The 25,824-nt window shown below is 44.5% G+C and overlaps 3 protein-coding genes across 4 annotated transcripts; all 3 read left to right on the top strand.

Moving 5' to 3' along the window:
- The first annotated feature begins 2,428 nt into the window (after positions 1–2,428).
- On the top strand, positions 2,429–4,149 carry crybb2 (crystallin, beta B2). Its single transcript, XM_070833237.1, has 6 exons — positions 2,429–2,478; positions 2,822–2,920; positions 3,145–3,263; positions 3,500–3,632; positions 3,732–3,874; positions 3,981–4,149. The coding sequence occupies exons 2-6, from the start codon at positions 2,858–2,860 to the stop codon at positions 4,147–4,149; spliced, it is 627 nt and encodes a 208-aa protein (XP_070689338.1). The 5' UTR covers positions 2,429–2,478; positions 2,822–2,857.
- A 508-nt stretch (positions 4,150–4,657) lies between these two features.
- Positions 4,658–7,087, top strand: ctu1 (cytosolic thiouridylase subunit 1 homolog (S. pombe)). The gene is made up of 3 exons (XM_070834227.1): positions 4,658–4,713; positions 5,577–6,077; positions 6,224–7,087. The coding sequence occupies exons 2-3, from the start codon at positions 5,582–5,584 to the stop codon at positions 6,757–6,759; spliced, it is 1,032 nt and encodes a 343-aa protein (XP_070690328.1). The 5' UTR covers positions 4,658–4,713; positions 5,577–5,581; the 3' UTR covers positions 6,760–7,087.
- Positions 7,088–7,977: 890 nt separating this feature from the next.
- pxnb (paxillin b) lies at positions 7,978–25,696 on the top strand. Of its 2 annotated transcripts, XM_070833596.1 has the most exons (11): positions 7,978–8,101; positions 17,130–17,338; positions 17,554–17,639; positions 17,751–17,890; positions 17,968–18,151; positions 18,303–18,417; positions 21,793–21,954; positions 22,050–22,223; positions 22,307–22,388; positions 22,494–22,642; positions 23,503–25,696. In XM_070833596.1, exons 1-11 carry the CDS (start codon positions 8,089–8,091, stop codon positions 23,767–23,769), a joined length of 1,581 nt encoding a protein of 526 aa, XP_070689697.1. In that variant the 5' UTR covers positions 7,978–8,088; the 3' UTR covers positions 23,770–25,696. The 2 variants fall into 2 exon arrangements, with proteins under 2 accessions (XP_070689697.1, XP_070689696.1); XM_070833595.1 differs by lacking the exons at positions 7,978–8,101; positions 17,130–17,338; positions 17,554–17,639; ... (1 more) ...; positions 17,968–18,151; positions 18,303–18,417 and adding exons at positions 18,730–19,834; positions 20,824–21,090; positions 21,215–21,619.
- The last annotated feature ends 128 nt before the right edge of the window (positions 25,697–25,824 follow it).

Here is a 25,824-nt window from a genome sequence, read left to right as displayed (position 1 = left end):
ATTTTAACATAAACACGAGTATATCTGCCTCTGTCCCTGCAGTGCTCCCCTATCCTTTAGATTTCCTCACATGTTAATCATGAATCCTTGCACAGAATATCCTGTTGGCCAGCTGTGATACTTAACCACAGCACATCTGTAGCATACGAACATGTAGCATACAGGACCATGACGAGGAAGCTTTCAGAGAGGCCTTCAGTCAGGGGGGGTCGAGTAAATCCACACCACATACAGATTAGGTGGATTACGGATATATTCTTATTCTAATTCTCAGTGGACTGTTTCTGGGCTGTTGTGTCAAATTCCTCCAATGTGTGGGTTTCACTGTCTCATAAAGGCCTCTTAACACGAGCTCCGACACCCAGATCCGTAATTCAGATGTACACAATAAGGCTGCACTTCAAGAAGGAGTTGAATTGTTAAAATTCTTCGACAGGGCCCTCGACACATGCACAACCTTATATACTCCTCATAAACTGTAGCTGTGAGCTCAGGTCTGCGTTTCCAATCATCATCAAATCACAGATGGTATTGTCATAAACAGCTCAGTTTTACTCAAGTCACCTTTGCAATGAGGGGTGAAATGTACAACCAGATATTGTTTGCAAATCTTGCCTGAAATCTCAGGAAAAACATCAATAATTAACCTCTCAAACACTTTTTTTCCTTTGTCTAGTCAACTGCAATTTAATCTGATGAAGTAAAACACATAAGCGCATCTTTGATCACAAAAATTCCTAAATCTGAATTTGCAAAAATCCTGCAAAAGTGTTTCTCAAACACATCCCACTGGGTGCCTCATATGAAATGAATTTAAATGATGAAGCAGAATAAGGACTGACTGACTCAGCTTCTGCTCTGTTTCATGAGGTTCAGAAGTAACGCGGGTAGTTTTAAGATGCTCACCGTCTCTATCTTGTTGTTATTTCAGGTCACCTGAATATACTCTAATCATACTCTTCACATACTATTCACATTTATCAACCAGGTCTTTGAGGTGGGCGCGTCTTCACAGAGGTCGGTGCAAGGTCAGTTTAGCTCCCCTGGAGCTGTGCAGGTGCTCATTTGCTTTCTTAAGGGTGCAGCAGTACAGCACAGCCGTGAAGGTGATCGAGTTTAGATGCAATTTTAGACTCTTTGCTCACTGCACCACTCACACTTAGCAGACGTGGACAGGGACTCAAATGCTTTACTTAAGACTACTATGGCTGCTAATAACAATAAAACAATTAATAATAATGTTAATAATAATCTGTCTTTACAAAGGGTCTACATTCAAATGTTAAGTTAGATGAAAATTACTACAGTGTCAAAAATAGTTTCTTTTAGACCCAATGTTCCATATGCTCATTTATCTTCCATTAGATGATGCATACTCTCATGTGTCTTATGTGCTCACAGCACAGTGTAATCACTCTGTAATAATGCTTGCTGCTGTAGTTTCAAAAGCTCATGACTGACATCTGTAATCTCATCCTGCAAAGCAACTCATGACTATAAGAGAAATACAGTGGTGCAAAAATCCCCCTATGAAAGTTGGTGAAGACTGACAAGCTGAGATATTCTAATAAAGTAGTTGAAATGCAAAATGATATGAAAAGCATTTAATCAGATTATAGATCTGCTGCTCCTCAAAGGCCGTCATCTAGAATCTGAACCACAGTTTTTACGTGTCCTTAATAGCGACACGTGCTCACTTTATCAATTGATATTGATATTATAAATGTTACCTACTTCCTTAATGTCCACTTAGCTAAACTATCTCATTATATTTCCCATATTTCATTTTCTTCAATAGAGGATATTAACTTCTTGCAGTATTATTGACATGCACATTCAAGCCTGGTAAACTAATTAAATGTAGGAAATACGCCACACTGTTTGCATTTTCTATTCTAATTGCTCTGTGCTACACTCTTGCACTGTAACAGGAGAAAGATGGCATGTGCGGTCAACGGGTTTGACTGAAAATTACAAACTGCGGCGCTGCTTTCGTCCAAAGCAAACAAAGCTTGGCATGAAACCTTAATAGCAATGAAATATCAAATAAACCTACGCTAGTGGTAAAATTCAGCAGTATTTGGACTGTTATTCGAATCAGTCTGAATCTCTCCAACGCAGTAAAACCCATCTTTTACAATCCTTCTCTCCCTCTCTCTCCCTGTCATTGTAGGTGTGGGACTCTTGGCACTGTTTGTGCTGAATCATGTGGATATCGAACAATGACTGGCTGGACAAAACTGACAACTAATGAAATAACTTTGTGGGGGTGTGACACCCTGGGGTGGGGGGAGGCTACACGGTGACCCCTCATTTCAGTCTGCTGGGCCTATGGCAAGCCGACCTGCAGGCCAGCTTGGACACTGTGGGTACTGTTGGCAAAGTTTCCACCCCTGGGCGCCCCGTATATATTGAGCTCATCGTGCCATCACAAACACACTGGCACAGACAGGTACTGGTAAGAGGTTTACGTCCACCATGCTGCATTTTATAAAGTTTATAATTTTTATCCTTTTTTTATTTTTCCTTTTGCAACAATGCTGTAGATTTAGTCTCTACAAACTATATCCCATGTTGCATTGCTGTGTTTCTCTCTTCAGAAAGCTGTGAACCACAGAAACTTGTTGTGGAGGGAGAGGGATGGGCACCTTTGAATACATATGTGTATGAGAAATGAATAGAAAACTAAATCCATGAAAGAGGAATTAAAGGATTATTTTGAGCCGCTAAGATTTCACATACAAGGATGCAAAATTTTCTTAATGATGCAGACATCCATGGGTATTTATCGGAAACAATGTAATGGTGCTTTTCTCTGTGTTTGTTTTGCAGTTTCATCCTTGCCGATCCATTCACTATGGCCACAGACCACCAGAACCCTGCAACCAAGCAGCAGCAGCCAGGCACCAGTGCGTTTAAGGTGAGACGAAACATGCACACAGAGACAATTACAATTTACAACTTCCTGCCTAGAGCTTACTCTAGGCAGGAAGTTGTTCACTCCCCATTTGGAACATCAGACTGGCACTGCTGTAAAAGTCTGCTACTGTGAGACCAGTGGCTCACCAACGCTCACGGAGCTGTTTCACTGTGTTTTATTAAAGTATTACACACTTTCTCCTCTTTTCTCCTGTTGGTACGCAGCTGGTTATCTATGAGCAGGAAAACTTCCAGGGACGCTGCCATGAGCTGACTGGTCCCTGCAACAACCTCCAGGAAGCAGGCGTGGAGAAAGTGGGCTCCATACTGGTGCTGTGTGGACCGTGAGTGTGGGTCAGAGGCAGACAGAAAAGTAGAAAATGACTTAAAACCAAACACAAAGAGAGGCAGTGACAGAGAGATGGGGGGGGGGGTTACTCTGTGAATGAGTATGGGATGGAAGGCAAATGTCCAGAAAAACAAAATAATGAGTGGCACCGCATATTACACTTGCTTTTCTCTCTTGCTTTGCCCCTACACCAAACACACCCATCCATCTCTCCCTCCTCTGCCCTCTCAGATGGGTGGGATACGAGCAGGTCAGCTGCAAGGGGGAGCAGTATGTGTTTGAGAAGGGGGAGTATCCTCGCTGGGATTCCTGGACCAACAGCAGGCGTAGTGACACCATTGCTGCATTCCGCCCGATTAAAGTGGTAAAAAAGCACACATGTTACTAGCACACACCCCCATTGGTCATCTCATCAGCTGTATGACCATTCACCCACTGGGTTGGTGCTGTGCTCCTCTCTCAGGACAGCCAGGAGCACAAGATTGTCCTTTACGAAAACCCCAGCTTTGCAGGGAAGAAGATAGAAATCATAGATGACGATGTCCCCAGCTTTCACGCACACGGCTACCAGGAGAAGGTCTCCTCTGTCCGGGTTCAGAGTGGAACGTGAGTCCATCTTCCCAGAACATGCACGACTGCAAATAACCTCTAACTACCTCTGACAGGCCTCTCTAACTGTCTGCTCTCCCTCTCTGTGCCCCTGGTGCACCAGTTGGGTGGGCTATCAGTATCCTGGCTACAGAGGCTATCAGTACCTGTTTGAAAAGGGGGAGTATAAGGACAGCACCGAGTTCGGAGCCCAGATTCCTCAGATCCAGTCGGTTCGGCGCATCAGAGACATGCAGTGGCACCAGAGGGGTGCTTTTCACCCTGTCAGCTAAGCGTGTGACTTCCCCGTCATGAACCCTGACCTCAGCAGCATTGTTCCCTCCCAGCAGCAACCCCTTTGCCCTTCATTGGCACCATAAGGCATTTTGATATCTATTGCAGCTATTGCAATAGTGACATTCTTTAAATTATTATTAACCAACTAATAAATCCTTATTGCTTACATTTGACTTGGCTGTATGATTTATCTCTGTTTCGCTCTCTGCTCAAGGTCTTTGCCAAACTTCTCACCAACATCTTAAAGCAGTGTTTGTCACGTTTAAAGTATTAAATGCTCCAATGATGGTACCAAAAAAAACCATTTCAGGGTCAATAGTGCACTTTTATGTGCACTGGCCAACTCCGGCCGATAGGTTGTGCTGCAGGCACTTAAAACTGCTGCCACTTCCTGTTTCCAGTGAAGAAGAGCTAAAGACACACGATGAAACAAGATGCTGTCTTATTTAGCTGGCCGAGTAATACATGCGGTGTTTAAGTAGGAAAAGTTTTGCTGCAGAAGCATTATTATATTTCCTTCCCACGTTCTCAATTCAGACTTCGATTCACCGGAAACTTTGGTATGAAAATGTTACCTAATATACATGTGACTACTTAGCTTAACTTGGCTAGCTAGACGATGTCATTTAATCAGGCTGTCAAACCTGACAACCTGTCATATTTTCGTCTGCTTTAATTGTAGTAAGTAAGTTTAAACACTTATGTCAAAAGTTTTAGGGGTTGTCTCGTCTGTATCAGCTTTAATTGTGAGTTTTTGGGTGGAATTCTTGAACAGAGACGACCTCTCAACTAACTTTAGCATAGCTAGCAAAGGTTCACTAACGAAACTGTCAATTAAAGAAGCTTTGCACGTTGTCAAAAGTTTATTCCTGTTAGACGATGATTAAAAACGTTTTGTGTGTCATTGAAGTTCAACCCTGCAATTCGGCATGCCTCATAAACATAGTCCACTAATAATAATGTAGCCTAATACAAGTTACTTTAACCAGCTACCTCCCTCTTAACTAGCATACTGTATGTTGTATTGGCCGAAATGTCCTGTTGTGTAGTGCATTGTGGGATCATGGTATCCATTAACATAACATTTAAAAAGTTAATCAATTTAGTGTGCCAATACATATCCTTGAGTATTGTGAATACTGTAATTTTCTCAACTAAACGTATTGCACAATCAAAACCTCGTTAGAATTACTTAAGTTTGGAATTGGGACCCTGGAATTTTTCCATTATCATAATATGTGTAAGATTAATTACATTACGATGATGCTGAAAGCCAATTACACTAAAACCTGTGGGTCAGTTGTACTAAAGTATCTACAACAAATGGATAGAGCTTTGTAGGTTGTGTATTTATTTGAAAATATTTGTGAACATTTAATACATTTTCAACACTGTAATCCTTTTGAACAACCTCCTCCAACAGTGAAGATGCCTGTCCTGTGCAGCAGCTGTGTTGACAAGCGTGCTGTGCTGAAACGTCCAAAGACGGGCCATTCGCTGTGTAAGGAGTGCTTCTTCTGGGCCTTTGAGGAGGAGGTGCACCAGACGATTGTGTCCGCAAAGCTGTTCAATCATGGGGAGACGGTAGGAATTGCAGCCTCAGGTGGAAAGGACTCCACGGTGCTCGCACATGTAATGAAGCTCCTAAACGAGCGATACAACTATGGCCTTGAGCTCATGCTTCTCTCGGTGGATGAGGGCATCACTGGTTACCGAGATGACTCCTTGGAGACGGTAAAGAGGAATCAGCAGCAGTATGAGCTGCCACTGAAGATTGTGTCGTATGAGGAGCTGTACGGCTGGACTATGGATGCTATAGTGAAGCAGGTGGGACTGAAAAATAACTGCACCTTCTGTGGAGTGTTCAGAAGGCAGGCACTAGACAGAGGAGCCATCATGCTGAAAGTGGACAAGATATGCACAGGTAAGGTGAAGTCCAAATAGAATTATTACAATGTGGATGCAAGAATTTCGACCTCGAAATGTGACTGAGCAGTTTCAGCCTTAATGTCAGAGAATAGATATTTAGAATTGATTATAATGGCTGGATGTTTTTTTTTTTTTGCACAGGTCACAATGCTGACGATGTGGCAGAGACGGTTCTGATGAACGTCTTGCGTGGAGACATAGCTCGTCTGCGCCGCTGCACTGCCATTTCCACTGCCAGCGAAGGTGATGGGGTCGTGCCGCGCTGCAAGCCCCTCAAATATGCGTATGAGAAAGAGATTGTTCTGTACGCTTACTTTAAGAAGTTGGACTACTTTTCCACTGAATGCATCTACTCTCCCAATGCGTATCGTGGTTATGCAAGGACCTTTTTAAAGGACCTGGAGAGTGTAAGGCCTAGCTCCATAATAGATGTCATTCACTCAGGGGAGAATCTGTCTGTGCGCGACGGGGTGAAGATGCCCGTGCAGGGAACCTGCAACCGCTGCGGCTACATCTCCAGCCAGGCTCTGTGCAAGTCATGTGTGCTGCTGGAGGGGCTGAACCGAGGTCTGCCGAGGCTGGGCATAGGCAAACACCACCGACTGCATGACAAAATCCTCTCCCAGGAGCCTCTTACTGAGAAGGAGCAGAGAAAGCTGAAATCAGTTGACTTTTGACAATTATTATTGCTTGTTTTATTTACAGTAAGATATATAATTAGATGTTAGAATAAACCACATTAGTTATCTTTTACATAAGAAAAGAGTAGTCTAATGAGTCCAGTGTCATATTTGTTTCCATTTATTATCAATTGAATATTTATTGGAAGTTTGTATGGAATATTTTAATTTAGTAAATCTGAGAAACCACCCAGACTAACAAAGAGAGTCCATTCACTGTTGCTAACTTGTATCACTGAGGTACTATGTAGACATACTAGAAAGAATCTTAAAGTAGTGTACAATAACTAGTGAATGGCAGGTGTATCCAATTGTTTTTGTTTTATTTGGCTTTCTGTATTACACACATGACAAAAGGAGATGGTGGACATTTTCTGTGATGTGAAATGCCAATGGGAAGCTTTGGTATTAAGGTTTATGTTGAGTTCTTTGCATCCGTATTAAACTTTGGGAATCAGTTTCACTTGGATTTCCAAGAGACAGAAGCTAGGAACTTTTTTTGTCCAAATGAGATGGTCTACAGTGAAGTCCCTCACTGAGTGCATGTTTTATTTTTTAATTTTATCATCTCTTATGTCCCAGTGCAACAGTTTGAGGGGGTTACGACGGTATGGTCTCATTCCAAACTGTTTTATGAACTATAATTTAATAAATGCATTGTTCTATATCTTCTTGTTTCTCCCATTTCACTTGATTTGGATGCAGAAATGATTGGTCTCATTAAGGCCTGGTGTTCGTGTGAAAGCGTGTGGACTTAAAACCAAGGTCGCAAAAAAAAAAATTATTCCATAATTTTCCCCATTATGAAATATCGTCGCGATTTGCCTGGTTGTCACTTTAGACAGACAGCAGTCACACTAGGATTAAGTCATAATGACAATCTTTTCAAAACAATAGCTTTACTATACAAAAATAACACAATATCTCAAAATAATGTCTCAAAACAACGAGAAACTTTCTCAAATCATTATTGTGAGATAGTAAATAATTATTTTTAGACATTTAGTCGTCATTTCCAGAGAGTTTCTCTTGATCATGACCTCCAGGATGTGTTTTCCCCACCTTACATCCATGCTCCACCCGGTGGCACCTCTCCTAGTGTAGCTCCACCTTCTGGCCGCTAGGTGTCGCTCACCTGCCGAGCCCCATTTACAGCGCGCGCTCCCGTAAAGTACACATGCACATACTGGAGCGCGCTCCCGAGAGCTCCCCTGACCAACTTCCAGGCAGCGGCGGTGAAGTTTGGAGAGGAAAAACCACAGTAGGTGAACAGTCGAGAGGCTCACCAAACATTAAACCGACTCAGGCCGAAGCCAGGCAGCCACCATGGACGATTTAGGTGAGTTTACACCGCCGTGTTTAAGGAGGTGTCTGTGTTTTCGTGGAGCTCCCAGTGAGGAGCGGGCAGCAGGGTGGAGGAGTTCACGTTACGACGAGATTCACGGTGAAAAGACAGTTTGCGGCTCAGTGTGGTTGTCTTACTGAGTGAGGGAGGACCAGATAAAGAGATTTCACATTTCACTCTCTACCGTTTCACACACGCAGCGTCGTGACTTGGTGGCTGGACATCGCGAGTCTTCACCACCATCACCTCCACCTCCCTTTAAACTCTCCCTCTCTGTGGTGTGGTTCTGTTAATAAAATTCATTTAGATAAACTACGTTTGATAGAAGTATGTGTGCCACAGGGAGGGGGTATTTGGCTGACATTTTGACACCGAGCTTGAACATTACCTCCTCAACTTTTGCCCCCAGGCTATTCATTCCTGCTTTGAAGTGGTGGAGTCAACAGGCCTCCCCATTTAGACTGCTCAGTGCAGCACAATGTGAGCTTGGCTGGCTTATAATGTATCTCCAGTCTGATGGAGCAGCCTCTGCTGCTAGTGATACTTCATTACTGACCACGGAATCTACTGTGTGTCCTTTATTCGAGCAGAAAGCCCTCCCACAGGAGGCTGAGATGTGACTAGGACAATAGGGAAAGTGGAAAATGTAAGTTACTGTGTGTGATCAGACACATAGAAGCCTGCTTCACAATAGCAGAAGCTGCTGACAGCACTTTCTCCTTGATGCAGGCAGGGAGTTTGTTTGTATTTCTTCATGTCCATGCATCACACACCTTGAATAAGTGGAGCTGCTTTTGATTTTCATGCTGCACAATTGCTTGTTTTACTAAATAGTTATTGTGCAGGAACATTCACCGACTGATCCATTATTACTTTACACAATAGTCGAGTTTTTAGAATCGAAGAAGATGTTGATCATGTCAAAGTATTAGTGTTATTTTTACATTACCCTCTGCTGATGCTCAGGTCAGTCTGCCATGACTTATTATGTGTTTTTGGTCAAAGGTTTAGAGTGAAATCAGTCAAAGGTTTGGTTTAATAGTGAAAACTGCCCAGCAAGCGATGTCCTCAAGTAGCTTGTTTTGTACAACTGATGGTGAGTACCAAAAGATATTTAACTCACAGTGGTATAATCTGGGAAAAGCAGATAAATCCGATGCCAAAGTTGTTGATGATTATTTTTCCACCACTCTATTAATCAGCTAATCCTTTCAGCACTGCTACAAGCCCTTTATCTGTCCTATATCCAATACCAGTATTGATGACAATAACATATGCCGACTATATGTAGCTGCACGCTGTCAATCACATTCATCTATTTTTTGTGCCTCACTAACCAATCACCTCTTCGGTTCATTGGCCCTTGACCTTTGACACTGAACCTCTGAACTTCTAATTTTGTTGTTATAGTTTTCACCAGCTGGTCAGTTTGCTATATTTACTTTGCTTATTTAGAATAAATCACATCTTAAGCCTCTGTCAGGTATCTGCACCAATGATCCCATTGTACCGATCTCTCCAAGTAGAAAAGCAGTAAATGGATCTGTGAATTGTTTAAGTGGAGAGATGATGGGCCACGTTTTGAGTTTGGCTTGCTGTGAGGATACCTCCAGGGCACATTAGATGCTCTAGCTGCCATGGGCCACTGAAAGAGCTGATTGTTGCTTGAGAGGGAGCCTGTAGTCTCAGTGAAGCAGCGTGAACAGCACGCTGGAGGGGGCGAGGCTGCCGAGGAATGTTGAACATCACTCTGTGTCGGGGTCCAAGGCCAAATACTCTCAGGGTCACGACTCACCTCCTACCTCTACTCACAGCACCCTTGCACCCTGCCACCTGAGGGAATTTTGTGGGTTTCAGTCTATCTTCCTCAAACGTGGGTCCTGAGGTTTGATAGCCTGACAGTCACAGAAGCGTGAAGTTAAATGGCTTTCTACTGCTCTACTGTAGCAACTTAAACTTTTTTGTACATATCATGTGACTAACCCCTTCCACGTCATCCCTAAATATACAAAACCAGAATATGTTTTGGTAAACATATAACATTTGGAATACTTTCGACTGTGGTTCACTGTACACCAGTACACCCCCGGCTAACAAGCCCCTGCAGGTCCTTGTCTTGAGGCTCATTGATGACTGACCGGTCTTCATGGAGCTGTTTGGAAACCTGATCAGACTCCGCTCTTTCCGTCTTGTTTCATTCCGTGTATATTGATCTGCCCATGTTGCTTAACACTCAAGGAAGGGAATTCCCTCAGCATGGCCGGATCACTTGCAGTCTTTTCCTCTGAGTCAGGGTTTTCCAGAGGTTTTCTCTGATCAGTCTTTTACAGTCCAGACCAGGTGGCAGCCAGGCCTAGCCTCGCTCTCGTTACTGATGTAGCCAAGGGGATGCGTCCTCACCTAGATGTGGCCCTTAAACCGCATGTGTCACACCGTCTTTTGCCTTATCCTGCTCCTCTGTTTTGTGTTTGTGGTGTATGAAGCCAGTCTCCACTCTGTGAATTCCTCAGGGTAGTGTGAGATTGATCGGGCAGACCAGACTGACCTCACAGGGCTGCTGCGGCCCTGCTCCATGTCTGCAGGTTAACCCTGAAGAAATGGGATAAGTGTAGACGTGCAATATGCTAGAGAGTCATGCCTAAAGTGAGAGTAACATTCAAGTATTGATAGACTCCCAGTAAAACGATTACGCAGATTACCAATGAGGTCCCAAAAACCTCAGGTTGTCTGTGTGGCAATTTGATTGATTTCATACTTGTTAGGTAAAATGCACCATTAAAGCACAATATACATTTTAAGGATGTCAAGGAAGCTCCTGTATTTTTAACGCAGGCACTGTCGTCCAGGGGGGCCCAGAGTTGAAATCTAGTTTTAGTACCTTCAATATTTTAAGTTGATACTATAGTTACTACCAGCCCAGATTAAATCAGAACTGTTTAGTCAGCATCAGTATGTAAATATATTTAGGGGTTCTTTATTTGATACAGTGTAAACAAGTGTCTTATATTGAATCATCCAACACCGAACATGATTATACCCTATATGTTCTTACACCCTTATTATAATGTAGCTAGTAATAGTCAGACTTGATAACTTTGTAATGTGAACATGCAGAAATAGTCTGTATTTTAATGTAGACAAACTTTCCTCACTCTTTATATACTTTCAGCTGAGCAAGTAAAACACTGACGAGGAAATAGATTACAGAAACAACAGTGTGCTGCAGCCTGCCGAATGCACTGCAATCACCTGAGAAGAAACACGGCAGAGAGCAAGAAATTCTGAGGCCTGTTTGTACCTAATGGCCATATGGGCTGAAACAGACAGCTACACCTGCTAAACATGCACTTTATAAGCACCCAACAGGCCTGTTAGATTTACTGTAATAATATCAGTTGATCACCTTGCAGAGGAAGTCCTTATCCTCCAGGCGGGAGTAAGAGTTGGCTGTTGTAGAAGCAGCACGGTCTTAAATGTTTACAGCGTTTGCACAACATGCCAAAAGCTCTTAGAAGTTCTGTAGTGGTTTCTGTGTCCACAGCATGGAGTTAGTGTTACCAGACCAGCTATCATCACCCCATGAGAGCTGCAAGGTTAGTGCATACCGCCCCTAACCAGTGGGCTCGTCTGCTCAGCCAGAGGGAAGCTCCTGACTGTAAATCAGCCTTGTTCCTGAGCTCCACACCCATCCTGTTCTTGGTCTGGGGAAGAGGGAGAGCTGCATGGCTGACCTCATCGCTTAGGCAACAGACCCTGCCCCACATCCTGGGGAAACAGAGGAGAAAAACAATGAGCAGAGTCAGGGTTGGAGGCCAGCAAACACTGGTAGAGGGGGCAGCTGCGGGCCCTCAGTGTGGGATCCTGCTGCTAGAGCAGCATTTTCACCAACACTGTTGTGCTGCACTGCTGCTTCACTTGCAGTGCCCTTTGCTCGGTGCCCCCTGCCAGGCTGTTTCCATGCCTTCTCTGTTCTCTGGCTTTGTAACTTGGCTCAGAGATCAGTGCTGATTATTTCCCCGACAGGTTCGGGTGAAATAGTGGGAGTCTGAGTCCATGCTTGGGACACCACAGGGGGTGCTTAGTGAAGTGGTGCTTCATATCTGTAAACAGGGCAGAAAATCTCACCTCTACTTTCTAAATGCTGAAATTCTCACAGCACTGAGCATTGAAATCGCCAAGTGCCAAAGAGCCCTATGGTACTAATTTTAATATCTTTGGGTTGGGCAAAATGACTTTGAATACGTCACTGTCAGCTTTAGGAGATTGTGACGGGCATCTTCTTCCATTTGTTATAAGCTACATTTGGTGGTGTAGAGAAACGTCATCCACTGATTTAAACCATCAGGATTTTGCTGCTGATTATGTAATTTTCTGCTCTTCTACTGATTGGCTACATGTTTGGAGCGTAGCTTGGTGTTTTCAGTCCGTGTTTTAGCACAAGAGAGACAAGACAGCCTTTCTTCGAGGGTCTTCCCCATCCCACCCAATTGCACTCTCTTATGGCACAAAAGGCCACTCGCTGACATACGGTCCTCACACATGCACGGCTATGAATGTGTCCTCAGTGACTGGGTGTTACATCAGTCGCAAGACTTTCCCCTGTCGTCTGATTTACTGGTCTGTGGGGAAGTGCTTTTATTTTGGTCCAGCGCTCTCAAGGGGCGTGTCATCTTTCGGATATGGGGTTGCTTGGTAGGGTATATTTAGGTATGTTTATTTTGAAGATTTTATCACCCTAAGGCGCTTCTGTCTAACACTAATTGTGTTCCATTCATTGTTTGTCTATGGGTCTTCGTGTTGTAGCGTGCAAACAGGTGGCCATCTGTAAGCTGTAAGACTTAACATACATTTGAAGATTTCTATCTTGGTCCATCATTTAATCTCTTCATCAATATCTCTCATTCACTCACATTGTCTGTTTCTCTGTCCCTGGTTTCTACCCAGCCTTCACCGCCTGTCTCACTGGCATCTCACCCTCCACCCCCTCTCCCTGGCCCCTGCCTGTCTTGTTTGATATAAATATCGTGTTGGGTTGGCCTGATGGGGTAGGGTTTCGGTGTGGGGCTGTGGCCAGTTCTGCTCTTTTGCTCCCTGGCTATAAACAGGTGAGCTGTGGACCCTGGTGTCCCATCAGCGTTGCCCACATGTTAATAGAACAGATTAGACAGCCCTGGTTTCCTCCTGCCCTCCCTCCCTGCCTCCCTTCCTGCACTGTACTCGGCTCTGTGGGAAATGGGCAGTAAAAACATTGACATCTCCCTTATCCTGGAATTCAAGGCATGCTGTACTTAGTGGAATGGCTCCTGTAATTGTCAACACATTATTTTCATTTTCTGGACTGACAGATGGTGTTTTGTATTCGAGCACATTCCTCACCAGCTCTCTACCTAAAATCCTTTGGTACTGGAGGAATGTGCGTTCCGCTTGAGTAGATTTTATTACAAAGCATCATTTTGATTCCGGTTAGGTCAGGTTGGATGTTAACTGATGTTCCACCGGATTTAGGCAGCCGTGTATGTACCCTTCCCAGAGCCACCTTCCCCGCGTCCCTGCCTGATTGCTTGCTTTCTCCGAAGCGGACAGAGGAATGTGCGGAATTCCCCATGCACCTTCGTTCCCATCTGATAAACACTGCAGGACTGTGGCAGGGCCTTGGGTGGGTGGGGGGTGGGAGGGGGAGGCAGGCAAGACTGTTCATGTACCCACGGCCACAAGAATGTGTACAGTATCCACATCAGTTGAGAGTTGTTTGTTGAATGTAATGAAGATGAGTTACCACAGTGTGACCACAGAGGGTCCACTGACAGAGTGAGCCGCTGTCAAAGTAAATCTGTGTATTGTTTCACTGAGGTTTGATGAATTCATCTTGAATTATTAGTTCCAGTCGTATCCTTTTTGATGACAGCTTTATTCCCCCAGACCTTGCACAATGGGCTATTGAGTCAGTATGCTGTTAGAGCAGAATTGGACTTTGTCCATTGTGGCTCCTGCCCCCTGTCTGGAATGGAAAAGATTAGCCTGTTACTTGGCTTACAGAACATGTTTTCATTCTTAATACTTCTAACCCTTCGTGCGCCAAACTCGCCTGAGAATGACGAAGGCTTGTTGTCCGTCCTCGTGCCACACTCAATGCTGCCCCCCTCAGGAGAACGGCTGAAGCAAGAAACTTTCAGTAGCATCTTCAGTCTCAGTCCTTTTATGACCTGCAGTAAATGATATGAAAGAGATGCACTTAATGGTCACTGAGAGTGGTGTGTGTGTGTGTGTGTGTGTGTGTGTGTGTGTGTGTGTGTGTGTAATCCAGGCTGCTTGGCTTAAGGCTACCAAAGGATACGAGCTGGAAATTATGGATTTAGTAATCATGGTTTTCTGATGCTATGCCGAAAAATGCCATTGCAGTCTTTCTTTATCTGGATGTAAAACTAGCAGAATCCTGGTGTAACTCTCACAGCGACCATAGTGTCATCCATGTTACAACTGCATCTAACAATTAGTTTTTATCTCAGATTAATCTGCTGATTATTTTCTCTTTCTCTTTAATGTTTTTGAAAAAGTGAAAGTTTTTTTGTCCTGCCAGCAGACTAAAGCTTAAAGATATTCAGATTACTAAAGCAAAAGACAAAAATGAGTGAACAAATAGCTGATTATTAAGATAGTATAAAAGGTACACTGAGAATGTGCCCTTTATTCTCAGAGTCCCTAAATGAATGTGGATTAGGAGTTGTAAGCAACACATAGACGAGACCAGTTTTCAGTGGGAAGCTGTGCTCTGTGCTCGTGGGTCTGCGCCTGAGTCACAGGTGTGTAGTATCAGCAGGTGCAGAGGCAGTCTTGAGGCATTTTAATCTTTGTCAGCCTTGAAGATCTTCTAAAAGAAAAATGTAAATCTAAAGCCTACACTGTATTTTATGTGACTCCCCTTTGCCCCAAACCCAGTTGTGGTATTTCTCTATCTGCAGCCTTTGTTTTATGAGTGACAAAGTCGACTCCTGTAAGACCTTGTTTAAAATGTCAGCACCAGGTGCAGATTATTTTGAGCTGGTCATGATATTTCAGCACATTTGCGCAGACATGGGCTACTCACTGAGCTTACTGCTTTAAATAGGCTCGTGCTCCCATGTGGTTTATGTCAAACTTCATGACTTCAACATTTAGCTTCTGTGCAGGATTTCCCTTTGGACCGCAGACTCTGACCAAGAGTAGTGGCAGAGTATTGTGTGTTTAGGTGTAGAGATGTTCCAGAGTCTCCAGTTTATCACACTTTTCTTGTTAACTGGTCCTAGCTTATCTGAGTTTAGCTTAAACTTTAAGTTTAAATATATGTGTGCAATTTTAGATGTTATTTAACATAACAGACATACATTTGACACATGTAATCCTTGACGGCGTGACGGTAAGAATGCTGTAATTGGATAGAGTGTCAGTGTTTGTTATTAAGACAAAGGGGCACTGAAATGATACTGTTGTCAAAAGGATACCATCACCCAATTTTGGCTCTCAAACCCCCCCCTCCCAGTAGACTGGCAGCATGCAATCACTCCTTGTTGCTCACACTATCTATGTCTTTACTGCTGTCTGCTTCACACGCATACACATACAACCATACACAAACACATCCTGCCTGGAGAATATCACAAATACAACAGGTGGAAAAAAATATGTGAGTACATATATTGGCTCTTTAAATATTTGTATTTCTGGATCTTTTATGTTGGCACAGATGAAGGAGAAACTTCTAACCCACTAACCCAGTTTATTCCAAGAGTTTTTGGTGGATTGAGGATGTTATGAATGCAATATCTGCCATTTTTTATTGGGCAACTGAGTATACAGTGTGTCCAGGTAGATTTGATCCAACTCTATGTACTCTAAGTCAGCAGCAAAGTAAATATTTTACTTAAGCTGATGTTTGCTTTATTGTTGGAATGTAGCATTGTGTAAAAGAGTGGTGGAGTATTTGGAGAAGTAGGATGATTCAGATAATTGAAAAATGATTAATATGCCTACATGTAATCATCACTTTACTGATGCTCCACTTCTATTTGTTCATTCGATACAGCAACCGTTAGATTTATCTTTTCATTGTTTCTTGAAATAATTACTAGTCAGGACAGGAAATAAGTTTTCATACATGGAGAGGTTTCAAATTAAGGGAGACACTTTTTACTGGTGTAGATTGTACTACACCAGTAGTTCAGGGAGCTGTGTTTGCTTTCTGACGTTGTCAGTTGAGCTGTTTCTCTGCTTCTCTGGTGTTGGTCCTGACCGTTCCAAGCTCCTGTAGTGTAACAGTATGCAGCCACTGATTGCGGTCTATTCTGGACAAGCTGAGGATGGATGGATGGATTGTGTGATGTAAGGGTCTATTTTGTTCCTGTGTTCCACTGAACACTCAGCGGGGTAACAGTGTACCCCCACAACCCTGGACTGGATTCAGAAACACTTTCTGTTCGCCTGCTTCTTTGTTCAGTCTGCCTTGTTAAGTTCACACTCGTTCTTGTAAAGCGGAGACTAATTAAATGCATTACTCACAGACACTGACATGACAGCTCAAGCTCATAGATGGGTAGCTCTCATTGTCAGCGGGGTTGTATTTATAGTGCAGACTTACTGGAAAAAGTATGTTGGGGATTTCAGAGGGATATTTCATGAAGTCCTAATGGGTCTAGGTATGAAGCAGAGCTCAGTGATGTACTGTACCATCGCGCTAGCTTGACAAGCTTTTTTTGGTGACAGGCTGGAACAAGGGTCAGATTCGCTGCCATTGTCTGCACGCAGCCTGACATCACATTCAGTAGTCGCCTCAGAGCAGCCAACAACCCCAGTAAAGAATTCATTGGTCTCCAGCCCGACCGTGTTTGCAGATTGAAATGTCCTGCAAAAACAGCTGAGGAATGTGTCTCTGAGATGTGCCCTCCAATGACACGAGGAATAAATGTGTCCAATTTTTAGAAACATTTAAATGAAAGGAAGGAGTGGATGAATCAACACTAAAAGCAAATGCAAATGTCCAATCTTTCAGATGCTTTGCTGGCGGACCTGGAATCTACTACGTCCCACATCTCAAAGCGGCCTGTGGTGTCGTCTGAGGAGACCCCATACTCCATCCCCACCGGAGGACACTCCTACCAGGATGTGTCTGTTCCACCTCCTGTCCCCCCTCCACCCTCAGCCGAGGCTCTGAACGGGTCCCTGATAGATCAGCCGGACTCCCACCATTCCTCTCAGCAGGTATGTCTCTGGAGTGTGACCATGCATAATCTAACTCATGAACTGATGTTCCTCCACAAAGGCATTCAGTAGGTTTGTCATAATGTGCTTAACAGGAAAGACAATGCAGAAAGAAGTGACACAGCACAAAGAGCAGAGATGGACAGTCTTAGCTAACTAGGTCCACATGAATGTCAAAGTTCTGTCAGTATGTCTCACTGATGTATCCTCTGTAGTCGTTAGGCTCAGCCCAGAAGAGCTCATGGTCCAGGGACAGTAGCAGCTGTCCACTGTCTCACGTTGAGGAGGACCACGTCTACAGGTATCCTGCAGCGCACTTCAAATGTTGTTTGTATGAGGTTGAGCAGCTCATCTGTCATTTTCCTTTACCTGTAGTTGCCATTAGCAGTTTGTGTCTTTCTGTCTCCTCCAGTTTTCCCAACAAACAGAAGTCGTCCGATTCATCAGCAGCAACCATGGCCTCTGCCCTGGGCAGTAACCTCTCAGAGCTCGACAAGCTGCTGCTGGAACTCAACGCAGTGCAACAGAGCTCCCCTTCATTCCCCACTACAGGTACAGACACAAAGCCTTCAACTTTATCAGCTATGTCTTTGGTGAGCAGGATTAATTGTATTGTTTTCTGTCCGCAGAGGAGGCAGCTCCACCTTTACCATCCTGCAGCATCACACACTACGAGAACGGCAGCACCCCCGACATCATGGTGAGCCCACCTCCTCAGGAGAAACCCAAGAGGAACGGAACGAGGCTGGATGAGTCCCGGCCTACCGTGGAGAGTCTGCTGGGCGAGCTGGAGGGCTCAGTGCCTTCACCCAGGTACACACAGTCTCTCCACAGCAGAAACGTTTTGCATCTCATAGGGAATCTTGTGGGAACTTAGACAATAGATATTTGGGCTCTGCTGTTCGTAAGGCTTCAGTGTTTGCATGTAATTACAAATCATCATATTATAATTTACATTTTCCAGCCCCTCTGCTCACCACAGCGATTTGGACACACCCTCTCAGCAGCAAGCCAGAATTTTAGCCTCCTGTGCCACGAGAGAGCTCGATGAACTGATGGCCTCTTTGTCTGACTTCAAGGTACAAAGCAGCATGAGTGAATATCATGCTTTATCAACAAAACACAGGCTTCTCCTGCCACAATCCTGATGATTTCTCTGTCCTCTTCCTCTTATCTTGCTTATGCTTCTCTGTCCTCTAGCCCAGTTCTTTGGGCTCTCTGCTGGACCCTGCGGGAATGTCTTCCAGCTCTCCTCATCCTCCAGCCTCTTCCTCCATCACCCCAGTGGCTTCTCCTTTCCTTAGTCTGTCCCACCCGTCTGCCTGTGCCTCTCCTGTCTTCTCTTTGCCCGTCGGTCTAGAGCTGCACATAGATGAGGACGGAGGAGAGGGCGGCATGTCGGTGCCCCATCCGAACCGTCTCCCTCCCCACAGTCCTATATCCTCACTTTCTGCAGCCAGTGACCTGGACCTGGACTCTGTCATAGACGTCCATGCCGCCATGCTTTCTTCCCAAACCAAGTCCCTGCTAGTCCTCTCTCAGTCCGCTTCCTCCAACTCCAACCTGATGAGAAATAGCCCAAGTCCCTCCAATACCACCACCACCCCCTCACTTACCTCAGTTAACACCGTCCTGGACCACAAGTCCTCCAAGTCCCCTAGTCCATCCGTTGAGCGGGCCTCACCCTCAAATACTTTCAGTAAATTCTCTTGTGCTCCCGAGACTATGAGCAAGGGTTCTGCTTCTTTTCATGACCTTGATTTAAATTTCTCCACCCCTCCTTCAAAAACCCTCACCCCTCCACTCTCAACTCTGAAGACTCCTTCCGTTTCTGTTGCTGTCTCTGTATCTCCCCCCTCTGCACATGCTTCCTCAAAAACAAACTCGCCATCTCCAGTCACTCCACTGATGGCCCCCTCTCCATTGGCCTTCACAAGCCCCAGCAGACAGCTGTTAGAGTGTGCACCCGCGACCCACAGAGCCAGCCCCCTCACTGTGCAGCAACCCCCCGTGGTAGAGCCTTCCTTGGACGAGGCGCTAGACAAGCTGCTAGCGATGAGCTTCGCGCAGAATCAATCGGCAGCACACGTGGAGGAACAACAGCTGAAGATGGAGGCACAGTGTCTCGGCAGAGGAATGCAGGAGGTGCATGAGGAGCTCATCCTGCCCCTGGACAGGAACAGCGTGCTGCCTGACACTTTCACCAGCACTACTAACACCATCACAGACGACTCGGTGGACGGAGGCACTGATGGGAATGGAGACCTGGAGTGGGCTGACGAGGAGCTGTCCATGTCCTTCCATGACGGGCTGGATGGCACCATGACGCCGTACACCGAGAGGCCGTACACGGATGGCAGCATGACCCCGCTGACAGAGGCCAGCTGGATGGACGAGTCCATGACCCCGTCTTCATGCCCCGGGACCCCTGACGTTGCCCTGGACCTGCCCCTGCTGCAGACTCCCAATATAGACAGAGTGTCAGCATCCGGACATGTATGCATCCCCGCTCTCGTGCTTGACACAAGATGTGCTTGTTTTGCTCACAGTTTTTTGCTGATGCTTCTATACAAGCTAGACTCTACTTCGAGGGTTCTTCCTCATGTGTCCTCTTGAAAAGCTGAAACGTGACACCAAGTATAGTATAATTTACTCGCCTTGTCATTTAAACAAAAAAAACAAACATTGTTTTGTCAGCATTCAGTGTCATCTCTCACAAATCTTGAAACAATAAGTCAATTAATTGATTGACATAAAAATCATATGCAAAATATTCCCTTTTTTCAGCTCCTCAAATATGAAACTGTGCTGCTTCTGGGTTTTATATAATTTTAAGCTGAATATCATTATGTTGCAGACTATTGGCCCCGTAAATCTACTGTCAGGCCTCATGAGAGGTGACAAGGTGCTGTACTTTTACTGGATTTGGATACAGGATTTGGTACCCATTTAACTGGGCAGAAATTGGACAGCAAAAACATTTCTGCATTATGCTCGAGCTCTGAAAAGTAAAGATGAAAGAAACCCTTGTTGACAAAACCCATTGTCAGACAGATTCTGGGGGAATAGGAGCTAGCTTAGAAAGAAGCTCTTTCTAATCCAGAGTCATCGCTTTGATGCTGCACTGACAAATAACTCACTGGCCGGTGGTACCAGCTTTCAGCATGGCACTTAGAGGCCACGATCCTCCTCACCTGTTGCACCAGTGCTGTGTGGAGGACCATAATGCTGCCTGCGTTGTGACGTTGCCGTGGTTGTGTGAGAGACTGAGAATGCTGGGAAGAAGGTTCATGGGTAGGTATGGCAGAGTTTTGAAGGCATCTGACAAAAGCATGCAAGTGTGACTCTCAGCCCATTGACCCACTGCATCCTCCCCTGTTGGTGATCAGAATTTGTGTGACTCGCCCCAGAGCTCTGCTGTTACTGCTTCAGCCAGGTTATGTTTGGTGTGGAAATATGACAAGGTGCTCACCATTCCACCTTAGATAAAGTCAGTGATTAGGCGCACTAAGGAGACTCCCAACGTGCACCCCATGTTCCGGGATGGTCACCTACGCAGAAAGATGGGACCCGTCATTGTAAACAAGAACTCCTCTCAGGACCGCCTCATCGAGGAGCTTCAGGGCAAGTTTGGGATCGGCCGTTCCGAGCGCCGACGCAAGCAGTCTGATGACTGGCTGACGGAGGGCGTCATCGTCTCGTCCAAACCTCAGCGTTTCCGTCCTGATGCAGGCGGCAGTGAGGCCGACAAGGTTGGCTCCAGTGTGCTCGGCAGTTTTCCCAAATATTTTTTTCCCCCGATGAATTCACCTTCAGTGTTCTACACATTTCCTCTGTTCCCTCCATTCTCTCTGTTTTTCTCTCCTCTCCTTTTAGATAATAATTCCCCCTGAGTCGCCTGTCCCAGTGAGAAAGGTGCTCCCACCTCCCTCTCCCCCCGCCCCTTGTCGCCCCCCTATTGTAGAAGAACCTAAGCGACCACTCCCAGTACACCAGCCCCCTGTCCCTATACCACCACCTCCTCCTCCACCTCCCTCTATCCCTCCACAACCTCGCCACATCCAGGAACCAGTTCCCGTGGCACCTCAGCAGATAATAAAAGCCTCACCTCCACCTGCCCCAATTCAGCAGCCTCCTGCCCCCAAACCAGAGCCCGCTCCTCCTGTTCTTAAAACCCCAACCCGGCCTCCGCCAGTGGAGCCAGTGACACCAATTGCACCCAAAGTCCTGGTGTCTGTAGGCTGCCAAACAGAGTATGACCCAGTCTTCCCTCCAATGCAGGCATGAACCACTGTCTCTTTATCCCTTCTGTTTTTCTCACTTCTAATAAACATACACTGATTATTTTTAATCTCACTAAGCTCAAACGTGAATACTGATTCATTTTGTCATATTTCTGTGTGTTTGAGGCACATCTTTAACACATAACTGTTTCCATAATTTAACCATCTCAGATTATGGCCCAAGGGAAAGGCGGCGTCCCTGGAGGGCCCCCGACACAGGTCAACAAGCTGGACAACATGCTCGGTAGCCTGCAGTCTGACCTCAACAAACTGGGTGTGCAGACGGTTGCCAAGGGAGTTTGCGGTGCCTGCTGCAAGCCAATTGTGGGACAGGTGAGACACTTTTGTCAAGATAACACATCTGTAATATAAATTCATGATAACTGTTTTCAGGTCTGCATACTAAATGCACATGTCCGTTTGCGTAGGTGGTGACTGCCATGGGCCGCACATGGCACCCTGAGCACTTTGTGTGCACACACTGTCAAGAGGAGATAGGCTCCAGGAACTTCTTTGAGCGTGAGGGACAGCCGTACTGTGAGAGAGATTACCATAACTTGTTCTCCCCACGCTGCTACTACTGCAACGGGCCCATACTGGACGTGAGTCACTGCCGTTTACGTGTGTGCACGTGTATGTCATAGATTACAGTCAGGCAACAATAAATGTTGTCACATGTTTGCAGAAAGTGGTGACGGCGCTGAATAGGACATGGCATCCTGAACACTTCTTCTGCGCTCAGTGTGGATCCTTCTTTGGGCCAGAGGGTACTGAACTATCACTATGACTTGTTTATACGTGTACATTCACATATAGTTCCTCTCTGCACTTTGTATGAATTGATTGAATCTGTTTCTGTCATTCCTATGAAGGTTTTCATGAAAAGGATGGAAAAGCCTACTGCAGGAAGGATTACTTTGACATGTTTGCACCAAAATGTGGCGGCTGTGCCAGAGCTATTTTGGAGAACTACATCTCAGCACTAAGCAGCCTGTGGCATCCTGAGTGTTTTGTTTGCAGGGTCTGTATCATGTTTTTCTGTCATGCTGCTCTTTTTTTTAAGCCTCCACGCTGGGAATAGCAGTGGCCGGAGGCATTGTGTTTTTGGGTTGTTCGTCCAGCCGTACCTCTGTCCGTTCATCCCATTCATGTAAATGCGATATCTCAGGAACACTTTGAGGGAATTTCTTCATATTTGACACGGACGTCCACTTGGACTCAAGAGATGAACTGATTAGATTTTTGTGTTCAGAGGTCAAGATTACTTTGACCTCACAAAACCTGTTTTTGGCCATAACTCAAGAGTTAATTCGCTAATTTCACACACATGCCAAATGGGATGTGATAATGTTCTAAAGAAACACTTTTCTGCCCGTTATTCAACGCTCAGGACCAGAAGGAGAGACTGATGAGATTTCACTTTTGGTCAGATACAATGTTGGTGACACTAATCTGACCTTGAAATCGTGGTGATTGTGTGGATCCTCTTTGATGCTGGATTGAAGATGAGTGTGAAGCATCCATCATTTAGATGAATTGGATGTTAGATGTTGCTACATCCATATTTGAAGCATTGTCTGCTGTCATGGCCACAGCTTTGTGTTCTATCAGAATATCAGAATCAGCTTTATTGGCCAAACGTGAACACAAACAAGGAATTTGACTTTTCGTTTCTCTCAATGACCGCTAATAGAGATACGGCAGAACAAGATCGATGACAAGCACAGTTTTTATATGTAGATCCTTTTCCCACACATTACAAATGTGCCTCCAGGGGCTTCACAATCTGAACATCAAATGACCTCATGAATGCCTCCATAAGACACAGTATATATAGGAATAACAGCATCCTCCTCTGCTCTCTCTTGTGTCCGTTTACAGGAGTGCTTCACCCCGTTCGTGAATGGAAGCTTCTTCGAGCACGACGGACAGCCGTACTGTGAAGTGCACTACCACGAGCGCCGCGGCTCCCTCTGCTCCGGCTGTCAGAAGCCCATCACGGGACGCTGCATCACAGCCATGTCCAAGAAGTTCCACCCGGAGCACTTTGTGTGTGCCTTCTGCCTGAAACAACTCAACAAAGGCACCTTTAAAGAACAAAACGACAAACCCTACTGCCACGGCTGCTTCGTCAAGCTGTTCAGTTAAAGAGCGAGGGAACGATATTACAGGAGTACGCAATGGTCAGGGCTTAGATATGCATCTACAGCATCTTTAGCACAGGTAGGGTGGGGGATGGGAGTCATTGTGTTTGTATCAAAGAAGGTTGTCTGCGTTTTGATGACGACATTGGAAGTGTGTATGGATTAGGTATGTGCATGTGGTTGAAGCATCGTACTGTCTCTGCCAGACTATAATACTTTTTAACTTGTCCTTCAGAAATTTGGAAAACGTCCCTGTTTTCATAATGACAGCTACAGATTTTCAAAGGACAATGAAAATCTTGAGTGCAAGAAAAACCATGAAAACATCAAAAGGTGATTATTACAAAGGTTTTTTGCAAATCAACACTGATATGCAGAAGAAGGTTTTTTAAAACTCTGAAATGTGTTTAATAACAGGCTAAAAGCTTATTTTCTCTAATGCACATGTAATTGTGTTTTCAAATCTTTTTTTAGTTTTGATCCTGGTAGATGTTGGTGAACTCTTAACACTGTAGAAATCCATGAAATACTCTGCATGTTTGACATTGTTGCTCACTGGTTGAGCGTGTCATTTTAGAAACCATAAAAAAAAAAAAGAAACATGAAAATCAGAAACTCTAGCAGGGAGCAGGTGACCTGTTGTTTTTTTTTTTTAACATTACAAGATAAACCGTTTTTACATCAGATGAGAATCAAGAGCTTTTAGGAACTTTTTTTTTTTCATGCTATAAAGTTGGACGGAGCGGATCACTCATTGAGCCTAAGGAAACGCATGTATATAAAGAAGCGTGGCTGCCAGAATTTTACAAAGCTGAGTTTCTGTCATAAATGAATCATGAGTTAAATGAACCCACTTCACAGAAACTTCAGTCTTCAAAATCAGGCTTTCACCTTTTCAGCCAAAGGCAAACCACATGTGGCTGAATATTTTACTGTGATTGTGAATGAAGACATTCAGTATGTAGCCACCCAGCAGTAGCTGAAGTATTCACTCTCCGTTACATACGACTGAACAAACCTCATGTTTTTGTGCCGCCGAGTCATTCCTCATCTTTTCACAGAAGAGAAGAGAAAAGGTTTGTTTGTTGTTTGTTGTCTCGTGCAGTTAAGTGGAACCACACGGATATTATTGGATATTTTGTAAATATCCAATGCAGCTACGTTGTGAGCAAAGCAATGGCATGCTTAACATGCACATGTGTTCAATAACCACTTATTCAAAGAGGGAGCGGGCTGGTGGGAAGGCATAGCAGAGATATTTTTGGTGTCATTACTGTACTGAGAAGCTGATGAATGTTCTCTATTTTGATAGAAGTACATATTGCAAGAAAACAGGTCAAATTTGCTGTGATGTTCCAATAACTCTGATTAACTGTGGATCACCAACTTTGTAATTCAGCATCGGCATGTATTTTTAGTGTAATAGGCTGTCTGTGCCCTCGTATCAGCACCATGTCTAATAACACTGGGGAATTCAACAAAATACTGATGACAGGTCAGTAGTCCACAGTTATGTTTTCATGTTATTAGTCTGTGCGTCCACTGAGAAGTGTACGCTGTTCAGCCCGCTGGTGCGTTGGAAGAAATGGTAGAACTGAGATGACTCGTGTGTCTCTCGGCATCTGAGCAGCATCTACTGTAAGAGCACCAGGTTGGGTCTGCACGTGGTTAATCATGACATGCAGCGGATTTATCGGGCCTTTTGTCTTTTTCAGGGAATTCTGGAGCCTTAAATCTTTTCTCACTCTATTTAAGATCTCATGTAACATTTCTTTTTTTTTCGAATCAATTTAGTAGAGTGTTATTTAACCAAAGCCATACCTTCTTTGAAATGTGTTTTTTTTTTTTTTGTCCACTTTTATTTTTTTCTTTTCACTCTGAATGTCAATAGTTATGAACAGTGAGATTCCTCACCTCTAGTCTGATTACGCAAATAAATTCTGTTTTGGTATCAAAATGTTATCCAAGGTATTCATTTGCAATATGCTTTTCTACTGTATAACGCCAGCTTCATCCTGCTTGAAGATTAAAGAAGAGAAGTGAGATTAGCTTTATTCTG

This window comes from Pempheris klunzingeri, chromosome 7 (genome assembly GCF_042242105.1).
Source record: "Pempheris klunzingeri isolate RE-2024b chromosome 7, fPemKlu1.hap1, whole genome shotgun sequence".
In the NCBI taxonomy this organism is placed as follows: domain Eukaryota; kingdom Metazoa; phylum Chordata; class Actinopteri; order Acropomatiformes; family Pempheridae; genus Pempheris; species Pempheris klunzingeri.
Note: the sequence above shows the minus strand (reverse complement) of the source record. Positions and strands in the feature narration are given on the sequence as shown.

Bases quoted from the DNA above. Each gene is read 5' to 3' on its own strand.
- ctu1 (XM_070834227.1), top strand. From the start codon at position 5,582: ATGCCTGTCCTGTGCAGCAGCTGTGTTGACAAGCGTGCTGTGCTGAAA. The intron at 6,078-6,223 runs GTAAGGTGAAGT...TTTTTTGCACAG, and splicing joins AGTGGACAAGATATGCACAG to GTCACAATGCTGACGATGTG.
- pxnb (XM_070833595.1), top strand. From the start codon at position 18,734: ATGTCGGTGCCCCATCCGAACCGTCTCCCTCCCCACAGTCCTATATCC. The intron at 22,224-22,306 runs GTGAGTCACTGC...ACATGTTTGCAG, and splicing joins GCAACGGGCCCATACTGGAC to AAAGTGGTGACGGCGCTGAA. The intron at 22,643-23,502 runs GTCTGTATCATG...GTCCGTTTACAG, and splicing joins CTGAGTGTTTTGTTTGCAGG to GAGTGCTTCACCCCGTTCGT.
- crybb2 (XM_070833237.1), top strand. From the start codon at position 2,858: ATGGCCACAGACCACCAGAACCCTGCAACCAAGCAGCAGCAGCCAGGC. The intron at 3,633-3,731 runs GTAAAAAAGCAC...CTCCTCTCTCAG, and splicing joins CATTCCGCCCGATTAAAGTG to GACAGCCAGGAGCACAAGAT. The intron at 3,875-3,980 runs GTGAGTCCATCT...CTGGTGCACCAG, and splicing joins GTCCGGGTTCAGAGTGGAAC to TTGGGTGGGCTATCAGTATC.